General features: G+C 53.8%; 1 protein-coding gene across 1 annotated transcript in view; it reads left to right on the plus strand.

The window, feature by feature from the left end:
- Positions 1 to 21,486: 21,486 nt before the first annotated feature.
- TBX5 (T-box transcription factor 5) overlaps positions 21,487 to 25,665 on the plus strand; it is a 37,752-nt gene continuing 33,573 nt past the window's right edge. The window contains exons 1-2 of the mRNA XM_075516185.1: positions 21,487 to 21,648; positions 23,429 to 23,523. Of these exons, the coding sequence (XP_075372300.1) occupies positions 21,502 to 21,648; positions 23,429 to 23,523 (242 nt within the window). The 5' untranslated portion in view covers positions 21,487 to 21,501. The remainder of the gene's footprint in view (positions 21,649 to 23,428; positions 23,524 to 25,665) is intronic.

Genomic DNA, 25,665 nt, shown 5'->3' on the forward strand with positions numbered 1-25,665 from the left:
AGCGTGAAACTTGGCTGGGGAATGGTAATTCCACTGCCATGATACTTACATGCCAGATGTATGGCTTATCATCATGTCTGTCTATCTGTCTACCTGTCTGCCTACCTGCTGTTACTGTAGTATCCATTCTTTAAGCGCACATAAGCTATTTATGACGTTATCTCCAGTTCTGGAGCAGGAAGTGGGATCTAAATGTATAAGAATTACTCCGGGAGGAAAGTCTGCTAGATTGTAATAGCTGGTGACTCAAGGTAGCAAAATAATCTGCTAGTCAATGCTGTATTAGATTAATGGTTATATTTTACTTACTGCAGAAGCTCTGCGGTCTTGCTGAGACGCGTAGATGCTAAGGTAGATAGGTGATAGCAGAGCCTAATGGATGCTGCAAACTCAGGCTGGTACTCAAGACTTGCATTACCCAGACCACCTTTCCACCTTTCTTTAGGACAGTGACAAACAGATCTAGAGCTTGTCGTAGAATCATAGAATGCTTTGGGTTGGAAGGGACCTTAAAGATCACCTAGTTCCAACCCCCCTGCCGTGGGCAGGGACACCTTCCACTAGACCAGGTTGCTCAAAGGCCCATCCAGCCTGGCCTTGAACACTTCCAGGGCTGGGGTAACTTCTCCAGGCAGCCTGTTTCAGTGCCTCACCACCCTCACAATGAAGAACTTCTTCCTTATATCCGATCTAATCTACCCTCTTTCGGTTTAAAGCTATTACCCTTGTCCTGTCACTACATGCCCTTGTAAAAAGTCCCTCTCCAGCTTTCCTGTAGGCCCCTTCAGGTACTGGAAAGCTGCTATAAGGTCTCCCCGAAGCCTTCTCTTCTCCAGGCTGGACAACCCCAACTCTCTCAGCTTGTCTTCGTAGGAGAGGTGCTCCAGCCCTCTGATCATCTTCGTGGCCCTCCTCTGGACTTGCTCCAACAGGTCCATGTCCTCCTTACGTTGGGAGCCCCAGAGCTGAACACAGTACTCCAGGTGGGGTTTCACAAGAGCGGAGTAGCCAGAAAAATGCATTGCATCGTATTCTGCTGAGATCAAGCCTTCATAATGCACACAGAAAATCACTGCTCAGTAATTCCACCAGGAAACTGAGAAACGAAATCCAAACATGATGAACACCTCCAAAGCCCTCAGCATTGATCTGTGCTGATCAGTAAGAGCTGATGAACGAGGTGCAAGGAATCAGGCTAGGGAGCTCCACGCCCTCTCCTATGTGGTTCTCTGGACACACATCGCTGAACTTGCTGTGTACAGGAGTCTTTGAGAGGGAATGCATTTGTGGATTTCATGCCTGTGAGCTTCATGGTTACCCCAGTACGAGCAGAATAAAGAAGGCTTAGAAATGCTGATGAAGTTAGTTAGTATACTGGAACATTCCTGTAGATTTCTATAAGTTCAGGAAAAACTGTAGAAAATTATACTCCCTAGTAATTTCCAGGGCTGAAGTCTGAGCTCACTTCCAGTAGTGCAGCTGCTGTAAATTTATACTAATTAGCAGTAGTCTGAGTAATTTGGGGAGTAGTTAATGTTTTGGCATTTGTATGCTTATTTGTTTTTCTCTTTGGAGGATTAGGGGGAAATATATCTGTACTGCACATTGGATCTGGTAGCAGGGAGGGGGTGTTTCTGTTGCCAGTTTCGGACCAGATTTCCCGGCTGTGCAGAGTGTGTTTGTAGAAGTGGAGCTCAGGACATGGCCAACGGCTTGAGCACGCAGACCCCCTTGATCCCACGCAACCCCTATGGCTTAGTACCAGCAATTCTGTCCACTGGGTATTTTGTGTTTCTGGAGGCGATCTTGAAGCTGTCTGTGCACCCTTTAGGTGGGCAAGCGTAGGGGTCTAAAGGAGCATGATGTCCTTTAAACAAAATTGTTGCTGTCTAGGAGAGATGGATGCAACATGAGTAGCAGGACAACTCAGATCAGGCAGGTATGAGCTTCAGGATGATGCCTCATCCATAAAGTATTCCTGATCCACAAGCATCGTTTTTGCCTAGCCTGAAATTTAGCACTTTAGGACTGAGTTGCTATGCAGGATATCTTTTATTTCTGTTACCTTCCACTCTTGGAAACGACCAGGGCAACAGCAGCATCTGTCTTACTCTGTCTGCATGGAGACATTAATAATATAACCAGGGATGAAACATGTACCCAAACATGTACCCCTGTGTCACAGAGTGGGAGGCATCGTGCTGTACCACTTCTTGCCCTGTTTGGTTTCAAACGTCTTGTACGTAACACGGATGGATCTGTCCTGGTCACCTGTTCTGTAGGAGTGCTGGTGAACCAGCCAAGGTCAGACTCACAGCGCTAAGCTCATCACATGTATTCATCGGGGCCAAGAGATCTAAAAAGTAGATAGCTGGTTGTTTAGGCTCTCTTTGTTATTGGTGGATGGGTAGGGGCAAGTCAACACTACCGTTGCAGGGAGATATCTTAGGACTAGATAAAACACCTTTCTTCTGACTTCAGAGGGAGCCTGAGGTACCCAGCGTGGTCTAAATGCCTAATCGAGGTGGTGCGAAGGAGCGAAGGGTCCCACGCAATCAGTTAGTAGCAAGACAGGAGCAGAGCCCAGGTTTCATAATTTCCCCGTCCCAGGACTTCCACCTCGTTTATTATCCTAAAATCCCCTATCACCTTGGTTTATAAGCATCACACTTCAAATAAGAGAAAGGGGAGATGTCACACGTGACTACGCTGGGCGTGTAATTGCCTAGTAGTTGGATGTCAGAGCCCTGCTACTGGAAGATAAGGGAGGGGTGACAGAGCATGAGGAGGGACCACCTGCCTCATCGAGTACAGGCGCTCACAATTACAGGTGACCATGTAATAGCCGCTTAATCCAGAGGGGTCCCCAGAACATCCACCGCATACGCTGCAGGCCATAAAACACTTTCCAACACCCTATAACAAATTTAAGACCGTTAGTACAAAAGACCAAAAGCCACAGAAACTCGAACATGCAGGAGAGATCAAGGGCATTGCCAGTGTCCCGGGTCCCGGCAGTAGCAGGGAAATTGTTAGGTGAAAATGTCCAGATGATCTTAGGAAGTGGACCATGGCCCACCCTACAGAGGAAAGCAAGAAAACCTTACCAGTCCCTGCCAAATCTGACCCGAGGGGAAATTCTTTCCTGAATACAGGCCAAAACCCAAAGTAATTGCACATGTACTCTTTAAAAATGGATTTTATTTAGGAGAAACACATTGTCATCATCATCCCGTAAACTGCGCCAAATGTGTGCTAAGGACTTCCCGTAGAAGGAGAAATGGAAAGGCTATAGTTTGTTGCAGAAATGCTGCAATGAGTGAGGTACCTCCATCCCACCACAACCTGGCTGGTGCTAGGTAGAGGACCCTCTCTAGATACCCCAGGTTTCTTGGGGAAAGAGGCATTACTTAGCTGGAGCTGCTTTTTTTTCTTGCCAGAGTCCTCAGGCAGCTGTGGTATACTGGATTTACGGCTTATAATCAATCTCAGTCTTTTGAAAGCAAGACGAAGCTTTTTACTCGAGGTCCTGGCTGGAGGAACCTTGCTCAGGGTTGGTACATCCATCGTGGCTGATTTAGCATAATGCAGCTACTCTCTGCCTCCGATGAAATTCTCCCTGATGCACAGCGCTTGTAAAAGTCCTAAGTACCACTTAAATCCAACTAACGGATACTGAAGGACTTGTTCTCAAGGCAAATTTGCTTCTGTTTCCTGCAGTCCCAACCTAGTTTCTCTCTTTTCCATCTCTGTTCCCTTTGATTTGGCTTTCTGTTCTTGGTTATGGCAGCAATTGCAGTGAGAGCTATCTAGGCTGCAGTTTAACTGTGTCTGTAGAAGCAGATGGATTTTAGAGCGTTTGCCAGTAAGACTTACCCAAATTAGAGGGCTGCTGAGTTTCCAGCCTTACTGATGCAGCCAGCTCTATGCTCTGGATAGAATTAAGAGTAGGACTGGGAGGGAATGAATAGACGCTCACTTGTTCTCTTACATCCTTTTGCAAAGTTGTGTGATGCTGAAGCCCCCCATTTCCATGGTGGATGAGACCACCATGGAATCTCAAAGTACTTGTCCTACCCAAGACCTTAGTACCGACATCGTGAAAGACATCAGACTACTCCACCATTTTACAGATAGGTCCACAGTGGTTCAAAAAATGGTCCAAAATTGCACAGAGGTCTTGCACTTTCCATGCTCCTGCCCAGTGTCTGAAATCCAGAGATGTTGGCTTTACAGGGTGTGTGGGGGGGCGTCAAGGCTGACATGACCGGTCTCCCCAGGGTGCTGCTCTGGGACCATCTGCAACCATGGGACGTGCTGCTGGCCCTGAGACCGCACGGTGTAATAAGGACACTCATGCACTAGGGACTGCACAGACACCACCGAACCAGCCCAGAAGCTACCAACCGGGATGAGCAAGAGCTCTTAGTCCCAGGGTTTCAGAAAGCTGTCAGAAATGTAGGTATTTGCATCCTGCTGAAATTGAGGTGGACACCTAACTCTCTTGATCTCGTCCCATGATTGTGTCGTGACAACGGTGATGCACGCAAGGAACTAATATTTCCAGCTCCATGGGTGCTGCAGAGCACTCCCAGGTGCGGCCATGGGAGAACAAGTTGGGGCAGGGAGGACCCCAGCTGGGGACTTCCTTAGGGTGAGGTCTTAGCCCTGCAGCTGTGGTGTTTGCCATGGGTGGGTCTGTCCTCCCTGCTCTGTCCCGGTGACCTTGTCTCTGTTCTGGCTGTGCTGAGGAGCCTCTCTGGCCCCAGGAGGGTGGCTCGCAGGCAGCCTGGGCAGTGGCTGTTTGTAATCCAGCAGCGTGCCGTTCCTCTGAAATCTGGTGGCACAAAACCTTTGGCAGAGGGAGTGCTGTAAGCAGCAGCGGTGTTTCCAGCATGCCTGGCTGACCAGCAGTGATGATCCAAGATAGGGCAGCTGGTTCAAGCAGCTGCAACTTCACGCTTCTTCCTGGCCCTGAATCTGCTCTGGGTGGACATCTCAGGGCCAGCCCTCCTCTGAATTCACTCTCAGGAAGCTCAGGCTGATTTCTGAGCATGTTGAGCTTTCTGGCAGCTTGGGTTTGACAGGAGCCTTGCTGCAGGCTCCCTTCTCACGCCTGGAGAAAGCCAGGAGGAGTGTCGTCCGTGCTCAGAGCTGGGTGCCAGCCCTCCCACCCACCAGACCCCTGCCCAGCTCCCACTGGCATTTCCCACACAAGCCCTCGCTCATCCAGTTGTCGTTACAAAAAATAAAATGAGATTTAATGACAGCTCTCCTGTTAAAGTTGAAGAGCCAAGTGTTGCTGAGAGAGCGTTGGCATCTATTTTTTTAATAGGATTTTATTTATATATATTTGGAAGGAGCAGGTTAAAAGCAAAAGTCAAGTTAAAGTGTGCGTGAAAGAAATAAAAATGGCCCAGGTTGGACTAGGTGGGGAGAAGAGGAGGTTGCACTATTTCCATTAAAAATGACATTTAAATGGAGGGTGAGCTTGAAACTTTGACAGGACTGTGTACATCGCCTTTGGAGACTGCTCCTGCAGAGCCAAGGTGGCATGGCTTTCCCTCCCAATGATCACTTGTTAATTCGTGTGTCCCTTTTGGGTGTGCGAAAATTCACTGAAAAGAGGGATCGTGGGATATTTTCTGAAATACTTGTGTCAAAATCAGCTCCTACAGACAAAACGTTCTCCTGCTGGAGATTTGATTTGGGAACTAACTGATGTGCTCCTCTTTGTTCCTCTCTATGAGGAAAAAAGTATTAAAGGATGTGCTCAGGTGCCACTCCTGTTTCTGAAGATGCCGTGGGGCATTTGTCTGGGCTTTAATAAAGCTCAGTTCCTCCATGCTTCAGCACCTGCTGAGCCTCAAGGCCAGGTCTGGGGCACATTCACTGGCATGTGGGTCCCAAATCACTGCATGGCAGGGCTGGGACTTTGTCTCTTCCCATGGAGCTTGGCCTTGCCCCATGCTCCTGACTGCAGAGGGTCCGATGGGATGTGAGCAGCTGCTTCGCGTTCCAAAACCACCCAAGGCATATCATACCAACAAAATCACGGAAAGGCAAAAGACATGAGCACAAGGGAAAAAAAAAACCAAAACAACAAAACCCGAACCCCCAAAAAACCTCCAAAACCCCACCTCCCTTCTTCTTCTCCATGATTTTGAGTGGATGGTTTAAAGCGGTGAGACCTGTTTTCACTCAACCGAGCAGGACCATCCTGCTGGTGTTGCCGCAGCGGGGCAGAGCCTGGTCCATCCCTACGGGCCCCGCACCCCGGGGTGGCTGAGGTGGCTGTAACCCCAACCTGACAGGCTTGGCCGGGCGGGATGGAGCCCTCGGCAGGCATTAATAACCCGGGGGAAGGTTCATGCTGCTCTGGCCAGAACAGGCCTCGCTGCCCACCGAGCCCCAAGCCAGTCATAGGGGTCAAGCTAATGCTGACACTGGGGCCTTTGATTGTGTTTGATTCATGTGCGTACACCACTGGTAGGTCAGATGGGCCGTTAATCCCTGAGTCCCTTCCCCCTTCCCCAGGGAAAAAAAAAAAGAAAAAAAGGAAAATGAGAAATAAGTTTAGCGGGTGACTTCCTAGCTTGCTTCAAGGCTTGCGATGTGAGCTGGCTGCAAGGTCTGGGTCTTCAGAAATGTGTTTCCTCTGTGCTTTGGTGGGGTTTTTTTGGTAGCCTGGTGACTAAAACGCATTGGAGGGAAAAAAAATCTCAACTGATGCACGGAGCAGAGCTGGGGCTGGCAGCAAGATGGTCGTAGCGAGTTTCAGGGGGACCCGGGCTCCCTGGGAAGCTGTGGGACAAAGGGGGTGACCCTGCTCTGCTGTTTGTATTTAATCCCGGGGATTACATTTCCATTTAATCTCAGCACCGGCTGGGTTGGAGGAGGCAGGGTCGGTGCAAAACTATGTGCATCTCCACCCATTACCCGTCCGTAGCAGAGAGCTTTCGCCCTGCTTGAAGGCATATTTGTACGTGATAGGGAGTTTTTTTCCAGCTGATAAAACGTATTTGGTGTTGCAAAAAGACCTAATAAGTCTTTAAGTTTATAAGATTTATAATAAGTATATAAGTACATAAGACTTATAAGACTTATAAAGCACCCTAATAAGTTTGCGGGTGCTCTCAGCCAAGACACGGAGGGTGGTCAGCAGGACCGGGCTGCGGGGACAAGCCCTCCTCGGTGGGCAATCCCGAGGGAGTGATTCCTGCGGGGGAGATGGGGCTGGGAAACTCTTCCCGGAGCCCGAGCCACCCGGCAGCTGCCCCCGGAGGGTCCCCCCGGGGGGTGCGGGGGCCGTGGCAGGGCCGAGCCGGCAGCTCTGCCCTTGCCGGGGGATGCGGGGCTTCCCCGTCTGCCCCAGCCTCAGCGTGTGCGGGTGGGTGGGAATGAGGAGAAGCGATCTCGGGGGATTCGGGAAGGCAACAGCCTGGGGAGCAGCGGTCGAGCGGGGGCCCGGGGGCGCGACACCCCCTTTGGAGGCTGAAAATAGCGTCTGCCGGGCCCCGGGCTGGGGAGGCTGCTGTGGGCAAATGACCAATTAGGGAATCTTTGTCAGATTTGGGAAAGCCGAGATAAGTCTCTTTTATCAGCCTATAAAAATACCACTTTCACTTATCTGGAGCTACCTACGCCGCCCAGCTGCGGGAGCCGGGAGGGGGGAGCGGGGCCGCTCCGCAGACAGAGGAGGAGTTACGGATGTGCTTGACAGCGAGGGGTTTTTGGAAAACCATTTTCTGCTGGAGAACGAGCCCTCTCCCCTCTTCCCCCCGCAGCACAGCCGCTCCCCTTGCCGCAGCCTGCCCGGGCCGGGGGGGGCCTCCGCCCGTAGGGCCCCGCTCCTTCCCCAAATCTTGCCTTTCCCTCTTATTTTCCACCCTTCTCCCTGGCATCGTGCCGAGGGGGGCTCGGCCAGGCGGCAGGGAAGCAGATGAGTTATTAGGGCAATGCCGATGGCCTGAGCGGGGAAGGAGCACCCACGGGCACGGGTGGGTGCTGTGTCCACGCGCCTGTTAGCACGAGGCCACGGGGTGCAGCCGAACACAGCGATGCGAGTGGGTAGAAGTTGGCTCTATGCCTATTTGTGCACCTATCTTCCCCTGTTTATATCGAAATACTCAGATCCACGCAGCCGTCCTCACCTGTAGCTGCACCCCGAGGCAGTGGGATCCCACGTCCGTGGGTCCGGGTGTTTTCTGAAGACCCAAATGCATTCTGCATCTGTGCAGGATCCGCCCTGAACGCATCTCCGTATGGATACCCACACGCAAACAGAGGATCAAGACGTGGAGAGAGTGCTAACATGCAGTCCTACTGTGGGAAAACATGCTGCACTTTGATTATTTTCTCTGTGGTTTCCAGTCTGTTTGGGCTGTAGGAAAACGATCAGATAGAGCGTGGAGGGGGGAAAAAAAAACCATCAGGCAACCCAAATCAAATCAGTGCTTTCCAGGTTTTTTGGGGGGAGCTGGTGGAGAGAAAAATGCAGGGGAAAAGGCGGTTTTCGTTAAAATATCCCAAGCAGGTTTGCTCAGGTGGGGCCTCGGGGTGGGAGGAGGGCGGAGAGGCGGCGGCTCTCCCTCGCCCCTCGTCCCCCGGGGTCGGGCCCCACGGGACACCCCCCCCTGCTATTTTTTTTTAAGGCAGAACAAGCAAATCTGACTGGTGGAGACAAAGTTAGAGCCACTCCACGAAGCCTTAACCCACGGCGGGGGGGGGGGTAAACCTTGACTATCGTGGGTGGGGATAGACGGGAGTGAAGTGCCTTTCTTCGGGCTTGGGCAGGCGAAGTTTTGCACCAGAGTTTTTCTTACGTCGTTTCTCTTTCGAGGAATAAACACGCGGGTGGGGAGCGGGATGCTGCCACCGGGGCGGCCCCGGAGCGTGGGGCGGCTCTCGGGGGGGCGAGGGGGGCCAGGGGAAGGGGCAGCCCCCGGGGCAGCCTCTCCCATCGGGCCGGTACCTTTCGCACAGATTTGCTGGAAGGGTTTCCAAATTCTTTTCCAAATATAGCCCCGGGGCGGCCGCCTGCCTCCCGCCTCCCCCGTGTGCCCTTCACGGCTCTGAGCCGCAGCCGAGGGACAATCGCGACACCCACCCCCCCCCCCCCCGAGCCGTGCCCGGCAGCCGGGAGGAAAGCCGGCGGGGGGAGGGGTACTCCCACGCAAAACACGCGTGGAAGCTGCGGGTCCGAGCCCAGGTGCCTCCCGCGGCTGCGCGGGGCCGATCCCCGCCGCCCTCCGCTTTCCCCGGGTTTCAAGCAGGCTTTTTGGGGAGGGAAAGGGATGTTTTGGTCCCTTCTCCTCCGGTCCCTTCCCGGAGGAGGGGACCTTCCCCGCTGCTCTGTCACGGAGACGACGGAAAGGGCCGAGGATTTCTGCTCCTACCCACGCGGCCTAACCCAAACCTGGGCATTCCCACCCAAAACACCTTGGAGGAAGGCGGGGGGCACTGCTGGCGGGTCGGGAAGTGCCCAAAGGAAAGGCTCAGCTCCCGTGGGGACACACGCACACCCTTTTTGGGACAGAAACACCCCCCCCCCCCCCAGCATTCCCGTCCCCGAGTGGAACCTGGGCTGCGGGAAGGAGGCAGAGGCCGGGAGGCTGGATACCCCGACCGGCATCTGGGGTGGGGGGACCCCTCCCCAACGAGCCCTTACCCTGGGAGCCTTCAAAGATCATTTTAACAGCGATAAATGTGATATCCCCCCCCCTTCCATTATGAAAGGCTCCGCCTGGGATATTTCTCCCCCATCACGTTTTTATAGCGAGATCAAGGACAAACTTGTTGCGTTGCGGTGGCGGGTCCTTGTTTGGGTTTTTTTTTTGTTTTGCTTTTTCTTTCTTTCTTTTTTTTTTTTTTTTTAATTATTTTTTTTTCTTTCCAAATGCTCTTCGGGGTAAACCTCGAGGAAGTTTGCAGTTCTCCCGCTGCAATTAAGAGGGAGAGAGAGCGAGATCTTGATTGCTTCTGCTCGTTCTGATCGCTTCGGAGGTGGGGAAGGGGGGGGCGACGGGCGGGAATTGATTTTAGATTTCTCTTTTATGTCGGGTCTGGTTTCTGGTGATTAAATTTCTCTCTTATGTGGACTGAACCTAGGGATAACTGATTAATAACATGCCACTTGGCGCCAACACGGGGTCTCGAGGCCTTTAATCGGCAAGATGCACAAGAGAACAGAGAGAAACACAGAGCAGGACAAAACTCCACCGACTATTTCAGCCTGCTGGTCTTTGCCTCGGCGGATTTTTTTTTTTTTCTTCATCTTTTCAGTATTTCCTGCTAAACTCGTAAACTTTATTTGATTTACAGCTATTTCATGAACCTGCTTAAACTAACATGTGTTCCGTCTTGTCCAACTGAATCATAAAAAACAATCTTGGATTCAAACGAGATTTTTTTCTTTTTTTTAAAAAAGAAACGAGTTATTAATGACAGAAAATAGGCATTGTCTTGAACGGCGGCTGCTCCGGCCCCCGGAGCGGGGAGGTTGGCGGCTCCTGCGCCCGGCAGCCGGGGGGGGGAACCGGGCTCGGCCCCGCAGGTACTGCCCGGGCTCCGGGCTCCGCCGAGGGAGGGTTTGGTGCGGAGATTTGAGCGCTTTTTTTCCCCCCTAAGTAAAATTATTCGTTGGAAACGAACGATTTCCAAGCGTACAGTACCCAAAATGTGCTCGCAAAGGCACTAACCCCCCGCCCCTGTGCCGGCAGCCTGCAGACACGCACCCCAGCAGGTAAACCCTCACGGCTGGCTCCAAAAAAACCCCACCAGTCAGGCACGAAATGAGCTCTTAATATTTTCTCAAATGCGCGAAAGCACCGTTTTCTGTGCCCACAACCGCTTCTCCACCCAGATCAAACCAGACAAGCACGTATCCAGCACGAACGCTTAATATACGTGGAAGAGGTATAAATCTCCAGCGATGTATGGAGATGGAGGCGCACATCGAAAATCGGGGTCACCAAGCCGAGCGCCAACACCAGCATCTATTCGCCCCCAAATACTCAGCCCCGTTCCCCACCCTCTGTTTGCGTGGAAAAACACTCCGGGAAAGCTACCTGCAACCCGCAGAATTAGAGCCCCTACGCTGCGGGCAGCGGGATACGGCCGAGGGCCCACTGCTCGCAAATATCGCTGGTACTTTCCCGCACACTCGTGGGTCTCTGCCCCTCGGAAAGCGATTTCTCATCCGCGGAGCCATCCGCAGTAGCGCACAGGGCCCTGAGGTTTACAGCTTGCGGTCTCATCCAGCCCTGGCACGTCCCTATAGGGGGAAAAATACTCTTTTACTCTTTTTTTCCCCTTTTTTCTTCCTCCTGTGATATTTTTTGCCCTTAAGAATTTCTGAAGACGACAAAAAAAACTTCTCAGGACCTGTTGGGGTGATTCACATAACCTGTATTTCCCCCCCGATGGTTTTTAGGATGCCCGCGACACCCGCACGAAGCCGGGTTAACGCGGTCCCCGTCCGCGGAGCGGGGCTGGGGGGGCCGCAGCCGCCCCCCCGCCTCCCTGGGAGCGTCTCCGGCTCCCAAAATTTGTGGCTATCCTGTGAATATAAAGGAGAATATGGTCATAACAGATCGGCCGGGCTCGGCTGCGCTTTCGCTCTGCGTTATTTAGGGGAAAGCAAGCGAACGGGGGGGGGAATGGGGGAAAACGGAAAAAAGGAAGAAAAAGAGCTAAATGGATTGGGAAGGACGAAAGAGAGAAAGAAAAATGAGTCGGAAAGAAAGGGAGGAAGAAAGCTTACGGGGATGAGGGAGCTGTTTGGGTGCCCCGGCTGCCCCCTCCCCGCTAAGGGCTCGTCTCTCCGGGGGAGCCGGGCCGCAAGCGGGGCCGCGGGCCCGGGGGGGGAGGCTGGGAGAAGTTACAGGTGTCGCTTGTGCGGGCTTTTTTCAGCGACTGATGGCAAGGCTTTCGGTTCGGGCTCCTGTCCCCAGCCCCCCGCCCCATCCCGCCCCCCAGCTCCCCCTTCAAGGTCATTGCAAGATCACTTTCAGGGAAAGGCTGAAGACTTTCCCCCTCTTGCCCCCCATTAGCTTTCTTCCCAGGGCGAGAGCGAAGGCCTTATCTGCTTTTATTTTCTCTTTCGGGCCGAGATAACGCCCTGATTGACACCCTGTTTGGCAAGAGCAGATTAGCCTTTCCATTCTGGCATCGATACGACGGCCCTCTCCATCGGGAGCATCGGGCATTGATCGGGGCGGGGAGGGGGATCCGACGGGCACCCTGTGCCAAAACATCACCCGGCCTGGCTCCCTCAGAGGGGGGGGGACAGAGAAATGCAGCCCAATTCCCCCTTGCCAGCACCGTGCCCGCGGGAAAATTTGGGGAGGGGGCCGAGCCCCAGCTCCCCCGGGCTGCAGTTAATGGCGGGGAGAGGCCTTTTTGGCGGCAGAGAGGGGAGAGAGAATAGATCCCTTTTGCTCCAGGGATGCTCCTAGCTTGACTTTGGGACCCTCTCCCCCCCTCCCCCTTGCCTTCTGGGAGAAAAAGGGACCTCCGCCCCACGGGCACGCGTGGGAGGCTCCGAAGGACAGCGTTGTGCCCGCACCGCCCGGGGCTCCACAGCTTATTTTTCATTTTCGTCACAGTTTTAAAGCCTGGAGCTCGTCTGGGAAATGAATGGGCTGGAGGGAACGGAGAACGGTTTTTAATTGCAAACTTTTTGGGGTTGGTGTTTTTTGGGTTTGTTTTTTTTTTTTTAAGTAGCCAGAAGGGCGGGAAAAAAAGGACCCGAAACCACAAACTTTAAAAGAAAAATGCTGTTCACCTGTAATTACAAAAAAAAAAAAAAAAAAAAGAAAAGAAAAAGCTCGACCTAGGTATCTGCCCCCGAAGGCTCGTCTAAGCATACAAATTCTAGACCACTAAATGACTAAATGCAGGGTTTTGTAATGGAAATACTGACACGAAGAGAACTGTATTTGCGTTACTTTGACACAAACATCTTGCTGATAAACCCCCAAATCAATGCAGCCAGTCACTGCTCCAGCAATTTAGGGGAAAAAAGAAATAAAAAAAGGCAAGTGAATGGACCGGAATGCTTCCAGAGACGATGATTATTTTAAATACTTGTTTTCTCCCAGGTGCGTATTTCGCCAAAGCGGGTACGCGGCCAACAAAAAGGAGTTAGAAATAAAAGAAGAGAGAACCGGTCGGAGAGGGGAAGTAAATTACCTACAAATGGAAAAGGGGGGGGGGGGAAAATATCCGTGCTATGGGGCAGCTAAATCGCTGGGAAAAAAAAAAAAAAAAAAGAAAGAGAGTTAGAAAGCCAAAAATGCCGAGGTGTACGTGTGTTAGGACTGGGGCGGCCAGCGGCGCGCTGCCCCGTCCGGGCGGGCTGGCTGCCGAGGAGCCGCCGGCCGCGGGCGGAACGCGAAAGGCTTTTCGGTTTGGTTAAGCCGCCCCAAGAAGTGATTTTAAAGGGTGTGCGGGGGGGGGTGGGGGGGAGTGAGTTCAGGCTCGGCATTATTTCTTACTGCTGACACCTCGACCCCACTGCAAGCCAGCACCCCGGCCACCCCCCCCCTCCCTCCACCTCTCCGGGGTAAAATCCCGAAAGGAGAAACCTCCAGGGCGAGTGACACCCGCCAAAGGTAGCAAGAGGGCAGAGGGGCCGCGCGGGGCTCCGGCCATGCGGCCCCCAAAAACGGGGGCTCCCCGCGGGCTGAGGTCCCCGGGACGGGCGGCGGGGCCCGGGCTGCGCGGGCCTGATCCTGCGCTCCTGCCTGCGGCGAGGAGCTGAGCAACAGGGATCGAGCCCGGGGGGGGCTGCAGAGGGCTCGGGGACCCCCCCTGCCCAGCCACGCACCCCCACACCTACATAGGTAAGTGCCTGCGGTGTGGGTGTTTGGGTCCGTGGCTGCTGATGGACGCTCCGGCATTTCTGTGCATACGGGAGCTATTTTTTATATATATATATATTTATATACATATGGAGTACGGTGTATAGGCGCTGTGCACACATTTACCCACTCGCCCGGGTTTTGGGTGTGCGCAGATTCGCACACACTCGCACTGAGCTGTGCGGAGGGTGGGGGCAGATCGACGCTTGTGCGCACCCAAAACCCGCGTGTAAACCATAGGTGAAACGTAAACGTTCACCCGTGTGTCTGACGGATGGAGCACGGGTGGCTTTGCACTTGCACAGATGCGGTTGTGCGGGTGTGCAGAACGATCTCCTTACCCGCAGATCCACGCACGTACGATTTTGTGATGTGCGTGTGTGTCTGTGCATGTATATATATATAAACAGACACGTATATTCCGCTTATGTATATATCTCTGCACTCGCGCGTTTATGTTGCACGTTCGGTCTAAAGATTTAAAAGTTTGCTTAAACACTTGAGCAAGGAGAAGGCATCGTGTGTGCGTGTGCAAACTGTGTGTGCGTCCAGACTCGTATACGCGTACACACCTAGGCATATATATACATCTCCATCTGTGTACATACGTGTGCTAGCTTTCCTACTGCTCCTCTTGCCCCGTACGGGCGGTGTTCGGGGTCCGGCCGCAGCAGGACCCCGGCGGTTCCGGGCTCGGAGGCAGAGCGAGCGGTTCCTGGGCCGGATCCGGAGCGGGGCCGGCGGGGGGAAGCGCTTCCCGGTGCCCCGGCTGCAGCCGCCTCGGGGGGGACCTCGGGGGACAATGAGGGGGGAGTCGGGTGCGGGGAGAGGATTTTGTTTCTGATTTGGGGTAAGCCTTCAGCAGGAAGGTCCTATCCTGCTCTGGCAGCGCTGGCACCTCTGGGCAGCCAGCGCCAGCCTGGCTCCCCGCAGGAGAAGGCGTTGCAAAGTGCACGATCATCCTCCGTGGAGTTTTTTTCCCCCCATCCCGGTTATTTGGGGGGACCCCGAGCTCAGGAGCGCGGCCGGATCCAGCGCTGCACTGGGGCAAATCGGGGTAAGGGCGGGGGGGGGGAGGGCTTTTCCTCGCCGACCCCCCCCCCCCTTCTTTTTTTTTCCCCCATCCTTGCTGGTGCTTATTGCTACGGGCCTGGCTTCCCCTGGGACACCCAGGGCTTGGTGCTGCTGGGGAGAGCTCAGCGATTTTGCCGGCCGGGAGGGGAATGCTGCCTGCAGCCCCCTCGGCCGGAGCAGGGCTGGGGGTCCCCGCCTGGGAGCACTCACCCTCCGCAGTGTCCAGCTCCTGCAGGAACTCCTCGCTCTTCCTTAGGTGTTCCTCTTTATTTTCTCTCTCCCTATTTCTCCTCCTCCTCCTCCTCTTCCTCCTCCTCTCTTTTTCTGTTGGAGGAAACAACGTTTTAGCATCGTTTTGTTGGGAAATCTTTCTGCAGCGGCCGCGAGTGCATCCCCAAATCCCTCCGGGGTCAGGGAGCGCGGGGAGAGAGGGGGGAAAGGTGCTGGGACGCGGGGAAGCGCTTGGAAGGGTTTTGGGGGGTTTGGGTATTGGGGTTTTTTTGTTGTTTTTTGCCTTTTTTTTTTTTCCTTGTCAATCTTATTTGGCAAATAATCGCCTCGATTTACTACTTTCTTTTTTTTTTTTTTTTTTTAATCAGAGCAAATAATTGGTTCCCGAAGCACACTTGAATCTGTACAAATAACCAGGTTATCATTTACTATATATAGCCCGGCGTGCTTGCTTCCAGAGGCGCCGGAACATTCATTTGACAAGTTTCTTGCTCACTCTAATAACATTATTTAAAAAAAAATTTAAAATTAAGCTGAATAATGCTAATACCGTTGGATTCACTGAGCTGCTCCTGGTGAAGCGGGAGCTTTGCTACTGGTTTCCCCCTTTTAATTTCCAAGAAAGAGTGGGTTTTCCTAGAGTTTCCAGCCACTCGGTGCCTGCTTGGGTGATACCCGCTCGTATGATATATACCCCCTCACACCCGCATGTATCCGTATGCGTTGTGTGTCTCGGCGTGTGAATATATGTATATATGTGTATGTATACGCTCAGGCATCTCTATGTAGAGGTTGCACACACGCAGCCTCGCTGTATTTTGCGTTGCACCGAGTGGATTTCTTTCGGGGGGGGGGGCAGCAGGAATCTCACTGATAGGGCTTTAAAAAGAGGAGAATAATACAAATTAACCTTCCATTACTGCTGCAGTCAACCATGACAGAATAGGCCAGTTGCGTGGTTGGTGACGTCTCCGTGTCCTATAGGAGCAAAGCTCGTGAGATAGCAGCTATCGCCTTGAACTCTCTTTATTTTATTGGAGTATGGCTGGTAATAAACAGTAATATTTAATTTGTCTGAGACCACAAATCGGCTTCTAGCTGGAAGGCTCCTTCGCCTTGACATTACAGTCCTAGAGAGCCTGGACTTGCCGTCCTTTTCCCAGCTGCTTTTTTTTTTTTTCCCCCCTCCATCTTCATCCCCCCCCCCCCCCCCCAACCTGCAGACGGAAATAAATTCGATTTATTTGCATCGTTTTCAACTTGTCTTCAAGGTGTTTGAGAGCTAGTTTGGCATTGGAGAGGTGAGTGCTTTCCCAGGCAGCGGCCGTGCTCGGGTTCGCTCTTACAAACTTCAGAGATTTTCACTTTTGCCTTTCTTTCCGGCGAGGGGAGGGAAGCTCGTGTTCTCCCTCGCTAGCAGCTGCGAGAAACCTTTCTCCTCGCTGCTTGTATTTATTTTTTTGAAGGGAAAAACCTCTTCTTTCGGGCAGGCTGACTGCCTTGGGGGATGCTCCGCAGTACCCGGGGCGGTGCGGGGCGGCTGCTCCCCACGCACGGCGGTCCTTCCCCCGCTTTCCCGCAGCGCCCAGCACCACGCTGATGGCCTGCTTGATTCTTGATTCCCCCAGCCCCGGTTCACACCTTTCGGAGCAGCCCATGCCACGGGAGGGCTCTGCCGGAGCCGCGGGCTGCCCGCTCGCCCCGGGGCCGGAGCCGGGGCCGCTCCCGCCGCCGCCCGCCTTCCCCGCGGGGGAAGAGCCGCCCGGTTCGCTCGCTGGTTTGTTTGTGTTTGGAAAGGCTCCACGGCTCCTTTCCCCTCTAAAAATAATGAAATATGGGACAAGCTTTGTTCTGTTTGTTTAAGTAGCGTTCTCTGGCTTATTCTCTGAGGCTACAAGTGCAGTTATTTTATGATTCTTATTTGCAACCGTTTACTGTTGGCTGTTTCTTCTCAAGTGGCGGTTTGAACTGGCGTGCACATGGAGAGGGTTTGGGAGATGCCAAACTACACCCCCACACGCACCCCCTCCCCAATAGCCGCTCACCCCCAGACTTTTCGCTTCCTCACCTCAAACTTTCAGAGGGCTCCGGTCTTATCGCGCCCTGCGAGAGCTGGGAGCACGGGTGGATTTGCTGAAAACTTCCGCGAAATGCAAAAGAAATGACCGAGAGGCAGAAAAGAGCCTCTCTTTTGGAGGGGGGGGGGGGCGGACGGACGGGACACCGACGAGAAGAGGGTGGGGGCAGGAGAAGGAGGAGGAGGAGGAGGGTGGGCAGAGCAGATCTAAACCATGCCATTTATTCCGAGTCTTATCAAAAATCCGCCTCGCCAATCTGGTTCTCTTCAGCCTGCAGAATGCGACAGGGAGGCTGTTTACCCTGCGCTGACCTATTCAACTTTACCCTCCAAATAATACATTAAAAAAAAGGGAGCGAGAGGGAGCGAAGGAAGATGCAGATAAACCCACATCCCCGCTCCTCGCTGACGGTTTGATTATTTGAGCACGGCAAAGAGCTCCGGGGGGCTGCGGCCCTCGGCCGTGGCGGCGGGGCCGTGGGGCAGCCGAGCCACCGGCCGGGCAGCGCTGCGAGGGGTGAGGGAGAGGATGGGGAAGGGCAGGGGAAGGATCCCGGAGGCCTCCAGAAGCGGGGAGAAGGGCCACAACCCCACGCACACACCCCGGGGTCCACCTTCCCTGGGTTTCAGTCCCACTCCGCCGCGTTTCATCGCCTTTTTTTTTTTTTTTTTCCCAGATTGTACCGTTTAGGCGAGTCCGGGTTATACCCAAATAGACTTGGGGGGGGATTCCCACCCCCACCCCCACCCCCCCAATAAAAGGCCTCTGTGAGCACTAGCAAATATAGAGCTGGGTTTAAATCCACACCTCTAGGCTGCCTTTGAGGGCAGGGGGGGCCGGGGGTGGTGCGAGGTTAGCGGAGCCAGCGATTTATTTAAAGGGGTGAGGGGGGGGGAAAGGGGGGGATATTCCCAGGCGCTGAATTTTCTCTTTGGTTGGGAGAGATGGATGGAGGAGGGAGGGAGGGAGCGGGGAAGGAGGTAAGGGAGAGGGGGAGGGTTGCTGGGGAGTTTGATGATTGTCTTTGTGCCTTGTTCTTGTTTGCCGGCCAGAAAAATAGGCTGGAAAAGGAGGTTTGGGGGGGGAGGGGGCGGGAGGGAGGGCTGTATGAGAGTGAGTCTCTCCGGAGCAGGATCCCAGCTGGTTGGGCAGTGGGTCCCGGCACTTGGCGAACGGAGCTGGACGAGCCCACGTCACCTCCGCGCTCCGCGCCCGGCTCCGCGCAGCCACGGCGGCAGCGCCGCGAACCTGCCCGGAGGAGCGGCGATTGCCAGCCCGCCCGAAACTTTTTTTTTTCTTCTTTTTTTTTCCAAGGGGGTGCTGTTTTTTTTTTTCTCTCTTTCGTCCTCTCCCTCTTTTTTAATTACTATTTTTATTTTTTTAAATTATTTTTTAGGTGGGGAGTAGGAAGAGTGGGGTGGGGAAAACTGTATCTTCCAGATCAGGCTGAGAAAGGGGTGGGGGCGGGGGCTTTATCTTGGTCTCAGGATCCTTTCTAGTGCGTCTGACAACCTGGAAGTGTTTGGAGAGAGCAGGAGAGAGAGAGAGAAAGAGAGAAGCAGGCAAGCAGGCTTGCATTGGATAGATTTTTTTCTTCCAGGCTGGGTTTTCACATGCTGATCCGCAAATAAATAAATAAAAGGAAATATGCACACGAGAAGCCTGATCCCATTGTAATTTCCATTGCAAAGGGGGAAAATATACACATACACTATATATATGGAGATGCATTGATTGCATGGAATTCAACGAGCAAGGTAACAGCTCTTCCATTGCCATGTATGTCCGTCGGTGTCTGTAATCTGTGCGTGTGTGTGACCGAGGGAGAGCGAAAGTGGCTGGCTGGGGGCATTGTTAGACACAAATTGTCTTTGCCGAGGAGCTGCGAGGCCTCGGGAGACGTGGGGTGCAGGGGAAGGGGGGGGCTGCTCTCCCCAGGGCTCCCGCGGCGGCGTGTGGGGCTGGGGGGGCCGGGGCGAAGCTGGAACAAAAGCAGAGGGTGGGTGGTTTGGGTTTTTTTTTTTCTTCTTTCCCCCCTTTTTTTTTCCCTCCCGCAAACCCACTTGGTGCTACTTTAGCAAGGCAAGATGCATTTTTCATACAGCCACCGCGGCCTGGTTCTGTCAAGCTCCATTTCTTCTCAGAAGCTCTTTAAAGGGGAAAAAAAAAATTAGAAGCCACGGATCGCCAATTGCTCTTGGTTGTTGCTTATTTTTTTGCCGTCACCCCTCTCCTTTTTTATTATTATTATTTTTCTATCTGCTTAATTATGTCTCGACCCGGAGAGCGCCGGGGAGGCTCGCTGGAGCCGGGCTGCCCTGCGCTGCCATAGCTGGCTCCCTCTTTGTTTTAATAAACGTGCTTTATTTAATTTTTTTTTTCCCCCTCGTCCTCCCCCCTAACTTTGCCAGCTCAGGGGGAATAATAGCTCCAAGCTGGAGGGAAATCGATTAAAAAATGGATAACCGGCACTTCCCAAGCTGCAACGAGGAAAAAAAAAAAAAAAAACCACAACAGCCCAGGGAAAAAAAAAAAAAAAAAAAAGAGGAGGGGAAGAGAAAAGCCTTAAATGGTCCCTGGAGCTGCGGCTCTGCCCCGCGGGCTGTGCCCGGGCCCGGGCAGCGGCTCCCGCGGAGCCCCTCGGCCCCGCTCCCCTCCGCGCACTTTCCGCGCACTCTCCGCGCTCGCAGCGGTTTTGCTTCGCCCTTCAGGCAGCTGCTGCCCGGCTGGTGCGCGGTGGGAAAGGAGCGTCTGGGAAGGGGGGGGCACGGCCGTTCTGTACAGGATCTTCAGCTCCAGAGGTGCGGACCAGGGGTCCCTTCGCTTTTTGTCCTTTTAAATTATACATACGTAGATGTATATATTACCCACCACTAGCAGGGAAGATAATTTTCTTCCCCCCCTCCTTTCCACTCCCAATTTTCTCTGCATTTAAAGGCGAATTGCCTTTTTTCCTCTTTTTTTAAAAAAAAAAAAAAAAACAAACGGCTTTTAAATATTGTTGCAGGGAGAAGGAGAACTCATTTCAAAACGTTCTCATGTCCTTAAAAACAATATTGCCTCCATATGGCTGGCCTTTCAAAAATGAATCCCCTTCTTTGAAACATGCAAGAGATGGTTTTTTTTAAAGCTACTAAAACTCTAAACTCCTTAAGAACAAAAAACTAACAGATAATTCAATTGCTTTTATCTTTTTTTTTTTTTTTTGTGCTGCTTTGAAACTTTTACCATTCCTGATAGAGCCGTTAATGCTACGCCAAAATACTGCTTTTAAAACTCACTGTGGTTACTCGCATCAGATGTAACCCGTGTATTTTTTTTAAGCTCGTTTTCTCTGCTGGTGCAGTTTTACTCTAAATGTTACGGCTTAGTTCACTTCAGCCCCAATTCCACCCCCGTTCACCAGCCCAAGTGCACGTTACCTTGCACAGTGTCTCGACCGATTGATTTATTTGCACTTTTATATTTTAATTACCTCGTCCAACCTTTGCTTTACTTGCATCTGTTTGGGGTGGGGGGGAGAAAAGGCTGCTTCTTTTTTTTTTTTCTTTTTTTTTTTTTTAATTTTTCTTTCTCCGTAGGGGTGCGAGAAGTTTCATTTTCTTTGAAAATGGGGTTATATAAGGGGCCTCGCGTGTCGGTGGCATTTGCCTGGTCGAAACGGGAGTGGGGTGAAAGCTCCCACTTCCCTGGGAGGAAAGCGGGGCCTTTCAGTCCCCTCGGCCTCAGCGAGCCCGGGGGAATTGGAGGTGTTCAAGGCTCGGAGGAGGCTCTGCCCCCCCACTTCGGCCCCCCGACCTCCAGAGTCATTGGTGTGATGAGTTGGCTGGTCCACGGCCCCCTGGTGCCTTGCTCCCCATGTCCTGCCAGGCAGACCTAAAATACGCTGTTTACCTTTTCCAAAAGATGCATTTAATAATACCGCCTCCCCCTTCCCCTCCCTCCCTCCTCCTCCCCCCCCCCCCCCCCCCAAATCCTATCATCCCTTGCGGGCTGCGATAATAAATAAAAGTCTTTATTTCTCCCTCTCCCAAAGTTAAAGGGCCTTGTTCCCTCCCCGGGCAGCTGGAAGTGAGTTGCGGGCAGCGCGGGTTTGTCGGGCAGCCCTGCCTAGCGCTCCGGCTCCCTCCCCATTGCATATGTGTATATATATATATTTTATTAAACGTCAGCATTGACTTATGCGTCTCTTATCTCTGCTCTCTCCCCGATGTGTGCCTGCAGTGGGGGATTCAGCGAAGGAAGCTCGTAACATGGCGGATAGCGAGGAAGGCTTTGGGCTCCCGACCACGCCGGCTGACTCGGAGGCCAAAGAGCTCCAGGCTGAAGCCAAGCAGGACACTCAGCTGGGGGCCACCAGCAAGTCCCCCACCTCGCCCCAGGCAGCCTTTACCCAGCAGGTAAGGACCCACGCTCCTTTTTCTCTCCCCCTCGCTCTTTTTTTTTTTCCTCCCCCCTTTTCTCTGTCTTTTTCCCCCCAAATATCAGCTCAGCTGGGTGGTTGCTGCTGCTCTGGGCGGTGATGAGTCGTTTTAGGCCCCACGGGAGCGAAAAGTCTCACCTGACTGTGGGCCTCATCCTGCTTTAGTGTTATTTGGGGTCGTGTCCAAGCGCTAAACCTGCAGGGAAGTGCATGCATTAATATTGGCGTGCGTGGAGGGGCACGCACGGAAAAGCACCCAAAATACTGGAGAGAGACACCCGCTCATGCAGCGGCAGGCGCACACCCACAGGCGTCCACGCGTGAGTGTACAAATGCACACGCGAACACACACGTAGACAGCTGCGCGCGCGTGTATGTATTTGCTGTACCCGTGCGTATTTGTGTAAGATATAAACATATATATATATATGCACCCCTTGTACACCTGGGCGTACTCATGCACACGCAGATACAGCCACGCGCGTGCACACGCAGCTCTGCCCGCACCCACGCGATGGGCCCTGAGGGTAGGCAGGGGTGTCACGCGTGGGCAGCCCCTTAGCGACCCGGGGGCCAGGCACGCCCTGGGGTCCCCCTCACGCCCTCCATCAGCCCTCGCCCCCCGGGCGCCGCGTGTTACTGGGACACGCGTGGGCTCCCACGCGGGACCCACCGGCCGCAGCTCCCGGCGGACCTCCGCGCTGCCGAGGAGAGCAGGCCGAGGCGGCAGCGGGCCGGGCCACCCCTCGTCTTCTCCTTCCCCGCCGCCGGGGCCTTCCCCGCCCGGGCCGGGCGGTGCTGGGAGCCGGCGCTCGGCCCCAGCCGGCTCGGGGCAGCCCGGGGCGGGGGGGGAGGCGGGGAGAGGGGCTTTTCCACCGAGGTCGCCTCGCCTTCAGCGGCTGCGGAGCCCCTCCGGAGAGCCCCGCTCGCCCCCCGGCAGGTAAATCCTCGGGGGGAAACCTCTGCCCGCTGCGGCTGCCGCCCACGGGGCCGCGGGCAGGAGGCACGGCGGGGCCGGTGCGGGCACGGGTACCGGTACCGGGCTTGTCCTGCCGGTCCTGGGGCTCGGGGCCACCGTGTGCCTTTGGAAACCGCCCCCCGATGCGTTTGGCGGGGTGCTTCGGCTCCATTTTCAGTGGGGGGAATATGTGCTTGGCTTGAGGGGGGGGGGTCCACTGTGCCTCCCAGCCCACGGTGGGGGATGTGTTGTCCCCGCGAGGGCATCTCGCGGTGCCAAGCGTGGGGCTCGCAGGGCCCCGCTGCCCGCAGCCCTTGTGGGGTGTGAATAAAAGGAGCGGGCGAGGGGAGCAGATATGACTCCCCGGCGGGTGTAAATCACTCATCGGAGGGGTGTAAACCTCCTCCGGCTGGCTCTCGGGAGCAGCCGGGCCGAAGCTCTGGGCTATTGCTCCCAGGGCGGCCGGGCTGGGAGGATGCGGGCCGGAGCCGGCCCCGGGCGCTCCCTGCTCTTCCCTCCCCGCCCCGGGAGGGCCGAGGCCGGCAGGATCGTGCCCCAGGCCCCCCTTGCCCAGCACCACCTGGCTCCGGCCTGAAATCCCATTCTCCCCCGCTTTGCAAACACACAAGCGGTCGGATTTTCCCGGGAATGCCCCGAGCTCCGGCCCCCGTCGCCCGGCCTTTTCCCTCCGAGCTTCCCGCCGGGGCCGAGCGGGGCCCCGCCGCCCCCTCCCCGGCTGCCCCCGGCGGGGTGTCCCCCACCCCTCGGGGCTGACGGTTTGTGCCTTCCTCCCTCGCAGGGCATGGAGGGGATCAAAGTGTTTTTGCACGAACGGGAGCTGTGGCTGAAATTTCACGAAGTGGGGACGGAGATGATCATAACAAAGGCCGGGAGGTAAGGGGGTGGGGGGGGGCGCGTCCCCCCGCGTGTCCCCCCTCGTTTGTGCATGTTTGCTGGGGGGAATTGCCTGCGGCGGGGGGGGGGGGCACGCGTGTCCTCACAGCCGCGTGGGTGGGGGTACGTGGTCGCGGCCGCAGCCCTGCTCTCCCTGACATTGGTACGGTCACGTCCCTCGTGTGCGAGACACGCACCACCCCCCCCCCCGTGTGCGTGGGTGTGTGTCACGGCCCCGGGAGCGCCCGCAGAGCCCTGCCCGGCCATGGCCCGGCGGGGCCGGGCGTGCGGAGAGCCCTCCCTGCGAGGATATATTCAGCAGAAATTGTTTCTTCTGGCTTCTTTCTCAACCAGAACAGTTGGATCGTTAATCCCAATTTCAGGCCTTTGGAAGCTTTCCAGGCGAACGCGAGTTGCAACCACTTGGCCAAAAGCTAACCTTGTTTAGAGCAGCTCGCTGGGCGATTTCGTTATTATTATTATTTTTAATTAAAGGAGCAGCTCGGCCCTTCTGCGATTTTGCAATGCCTTACGCCGTTTACAGAAGTTCCTTATTTATTTTGTGTACACTGAGGCGAATATACCCAGAACACCCACGCCACCCTATTTAAAAGTATATGTGGTCTTAAGCTACTGTTTATACACTGATAGCAAAGCTGTTTAGATGCACGGATAGACGTGTCCGCAAATAAATAGCATGCGGATCTAACTGCGTCCAGACACACGCTTCTGTACGTGTGTTTGTCTGCGTGGGTGTGTAGAAAAATATACAGCCTTGCAAATCCAGCTTTATTGGGACTGCGCCTAATCGATTCCATGACCGGCTTAGTAAACCTGATCCATAGATATTTCTACGGGTACGCCCGTGTGTTTGAGCGCGTTTGAGGCGATTTAACATTGCCTTTAATATTAATATGTTGGAGGAGTGTTAAATTGAAGAGCGCGTAAGCCAGCGAGACCCAGTAAAATAGTCTCTCCAGTCGCATCGGCAAACTGGGGGCAGCCCGAGAGAGGCTCTTTTCGTTGTGATTTTAAATTAAAAACCTCGGAGGAAGGGGGGGGGGTGGAACTCCCTCCACGGGTAGAAATAGTAGTAGCTTTGGATTGCAAGGGCACAATAAACGATGTGGAGTCAAACTTTCAGTTTGCTCTGTTATCTGGCATTTGTTGTGGGCTTCTAAAATGTGCCTGAAGAGGGAGAAAAAAAAAGAATAATATCGAGCTGGTTGTATAAAGTTTTAGCGAATCGATCTGCCTGACGGCTCGCCTTCCCCTTGAAGCTCGCTGCTGCTGGAAAAAGCGGTTTTAAAGAAGGGTTTTGTGTCTAAGGGGACGTGGTATTAAGAAAGGGGGGGACTGTCCGGAGGGAGGGAAGCTGCTGGGGGTCGGGGTCCTGCCGACCCCCGCAGCCCGGGGCTGGGGGAGCGGAGGGACCTCCCGAAAAACGCGAGTTCACAGGGGAAAGAAAAAAAAAAAAAAAAAAAAAAGAGGCAGCGTACGGAGGGAGACATAAACCACCTTGCAGAAATTTCAAACAAATATCGCAGTGGACAGAAATCTCATCTGGAGAGCAATAAAATAGACATTTCCAGCGCAGGGGCTTTAGGGGAGATAGGGGCTACGTTTCCTTATTTATATAATTCCCCACGTTTCTTGTTGAAGTCCGTGTTCTTGCTGGTCAGGTGTTTTCCATGGAGTTACAGATCGTTCTTCAGGTGGAATTTGGTTTCTTCTCCCTTAAAATGTTGGAGTTAAATCCCCGCTTTCTTCGCTGGTAGGTTTCCCCCCCCCTCCAGCTTTTTACAACTGAATTAAACCCAGCCTAGATGCCCTATGGCAGAGATAAGAGCCCGAGCCTCGGAGAAGAGCGCCGTATTTTTAGAGGTGTGGGCTTTTTGTTCAGGCTTATTTAAAGTCCAGGGATACATTTTCATCTGCTTTATTTTTAAATATTTGGAAAGCTTAAACTAAAATAACATCGGTGTTTGAAGTCCCTGCCTTGCAGTAATGGAAAATATTTCGGAAAGCCCCTGTCCTCAGTGTGTACCCGAGTGTTTCCAAGGATTTGTCAGGTGCGTTGGCTGGGCTCTCTGTACCCGCAGGTTTGGTGCCACACCTGAGTCCGTGTAGGGCTTTTTTTTC

The sequence above is a fragment of the Mycteria americana genome, chromosome 13, assembly GCF_035582795.1.
Source record: "Mycteria americana isolate JAX WOST 10 ecotype Jacksonville Zoo and Gardens chromosome 13, USCA_MyAme_1.0, whole genome shotgun sequence".
NCBI lineage: Eukaryota > Metazoa > Chordata > Aves > Ciconiiformes > Ciconiidae > Mycteria > Mycteria americana.